The sequence below is a fragment of the Aplysia californica genome, unplaced genomic scaffold (genome assembly GCF_000002075.1).
Source record: "Aplysia californica isolate F4 #8 unplaced genomic scaffold, AplCal3.0 scaffold00296, whole genome shotgun sequence".
Lineage (NCBI taxonomy): Eukaryota > Metazoa > Mollusca > Gastropoda > Aplysiida > Aplysiidae > Aplysia > Aplysia californica.
Genome location: NW_004797566.1, coordinates 435,803 through 437,831, shown reverse-complemented (window position 1 = coordinate 437,831; position 2,029 = coordinate 435,803). Strand labels below are relative to the sequence as shown.

The 2,029-nt window shown below is 36.2% G+C and overlaps 1 protein-coding gene across 2 annotated transcripts in view; it reads right to left on the bottom strand.

The window, feature by feature from the left end:
- LOC101854177 (endoglucanase A) overlaps positions 1-1,725 on the bottom strand; it is a 17,386-nt gene extending 15,661 nt beyond the window's left edge. Inside the window, exons 1-2 of one of the 2 annotated variants that reach the window (XM_005101732.1) lie at positions 1,638-1,725; positions 608-669 (exon numbers count right to left, since the gene is read on the bottom strand). In XM_005101732.1, the coding sequence (XP_005101789.1) occupies positions 608-668 (61 nt within the window). In that variant the 5' untranslated portion in view covers position 669; positions 1,638-1,725. Of the gene's footprint in view, positions 1-607; positions 670-1,592 lie in introns of both variants that reach the window. The other variant, XM_035970628.1, reaches the window with a different exon arrangement.
- Positions 1,726-2,029: the final 304 nt, after the last annotated feature.

Sequence of the window (2,029 nt, the reverse complement as noted above, 5' to 3'; positions counted from 1 at the left end):
AACCCGAAACTCGTGCCGGTGGGTGACCTCGTTTCGAAGGTCGCATCAGTGGCAAAATACTCCGGCATAACTTGTCTTAAGCAAGCACATGATAATATTTTTATACCTCAATAGTAGGAAAGAATCGACTAGAATGCACTCTTTCTTGATGTGTATTTTGCTTTTCCATGCAGTAAATACTGTGTGTGCAAAGGCCTATTTTACTACCTAGCGTGCTATTTGCTATGCAGTCAGGTTTCACTTGGAGATAAGAGAGAACGGTTGGAAAAATAGATGGAAGATGAAAAACTGATAATAGAAATAATATTCAAATACTAGCACAGTTATGTTTACGCGAGGAGTGACAAAATGCACATTAACCAGGGCTACGTCAATAGTCTAGAGCACACAATCGGGGCATAGATAGGCCAGTAGGCCAACAATCTAGTCGCGTCGTTTCCAAACTGCCACTTAGTTGGTGGACACATACTCCGATTTGCTTTCCCAACCAAAAAAGAAGTATTCTTATACTTTTATAAATTCCACACGTATACATTCCTTAACAGGTGTACTCAAGCACTGACACACCGTCTCTTGCACAAACATACAAACATGCACACAAACTCACCAGCACCCAGATTTGAGGTCCCCACAAGGAGGAGAACAGAGAGCAGGCACAGTGATGTCATTCTGAAACATAAACAAGCCCGGCCATTTCAGTGACATTGCCTTTATCCGCAAGGAAATAGTTGACTTCACAGGAAGGTTTAAACCGTATACTGCCTTATTTGGACACATACAAGTCAAATGAACATTCAGCCTTGATTATCAAAATCACAATACGACCAATACTTCTTCTTCTAAAATTGACACAGTAAATGCTGCACTGGAAGGTGAAAAACAAAAAATAAACTACCTTTTTTCCGAACACTAACAAGTGATATGAACACGCAGGTATTTATTATCAAAATTGTAATATTGCTTCGACTATTCCTTCTTCTTCTTCTTCTTCTTCTTCTTCTTCTTCTTCTTCTTCGTAATGTATTATCTTTATCCTAATATCTTAGCTCATGTTATTTTTCTTTTCAAAGTTAACTCCAGATCTCACACATTTCTAATCCAGTTACAAAAAAGCATAGGCATTTTTTGACAGGGAAAATAACACAAACGGTGAAATCAGGCGCTCGTCAAAATATTGAAATAAAAGATTCCGGCATTTTTCTGGCAGTATGTTATTATTTTTTAAATCAAATTTTCATTTTAACTCAAAACTTTTATGTTTATTCAAAAGCACACGTCTTTTTTATTTTTGCTGAAAAACGTTCATCTAAATGACCCCCCCCCCCCCCCAAAAAAGAAGAAAATTTGAACTTTTCAAGGACACTCAAGATTTGTAAGCGGCCATTTTCTTTCTAATTCTACTTGCGACCCTCACCTCCTTTAGTGGCAAATGTCTAAACTTCTATTCCAGATAAATGAGTATTTTTAAAATTCAAACACAAGGCAAGTGAAGGGGCTTTAAGACCATATCAATTACTCCATATGCTCAAAAATTGGCGATCGCCTGATTCTACCGTGTCGTGAAACAAACATCAATTTTGGTCTATCTTTACCTTTAAACGATTGCACTATTTTCGATAGCAATGTAAGAGTTTTACCTGTTAAGCGAAGTGCTTAAAGACAACGAAGAACAAGCGATGGTGGTATTTATACTCCAAAATACATCTGTATTGTAAAAATTGTGATATACTTGTGGACAGGTTACATTTTTCAAAAGCAGAGGCAACACAAATGAAAAAAATATTCAGGCGCTTATCTTTATTTTCTGTGAAGCATAATTTGACCTCATCACAATTATAACAAGTTGGACGAGAAACTATAACACAACATATAAATTATATGTAAATTTCGTAACCTTTTCCTCAAATGCATACTTGAAAACGTCATTATAATAATATCTTAAACATATTATTATCATTATTTCTAAAAAAACAACAACAACCCAACACGCCCCCCCCCAAAAAAAAAAACCCACCAAAAGAACCCACCA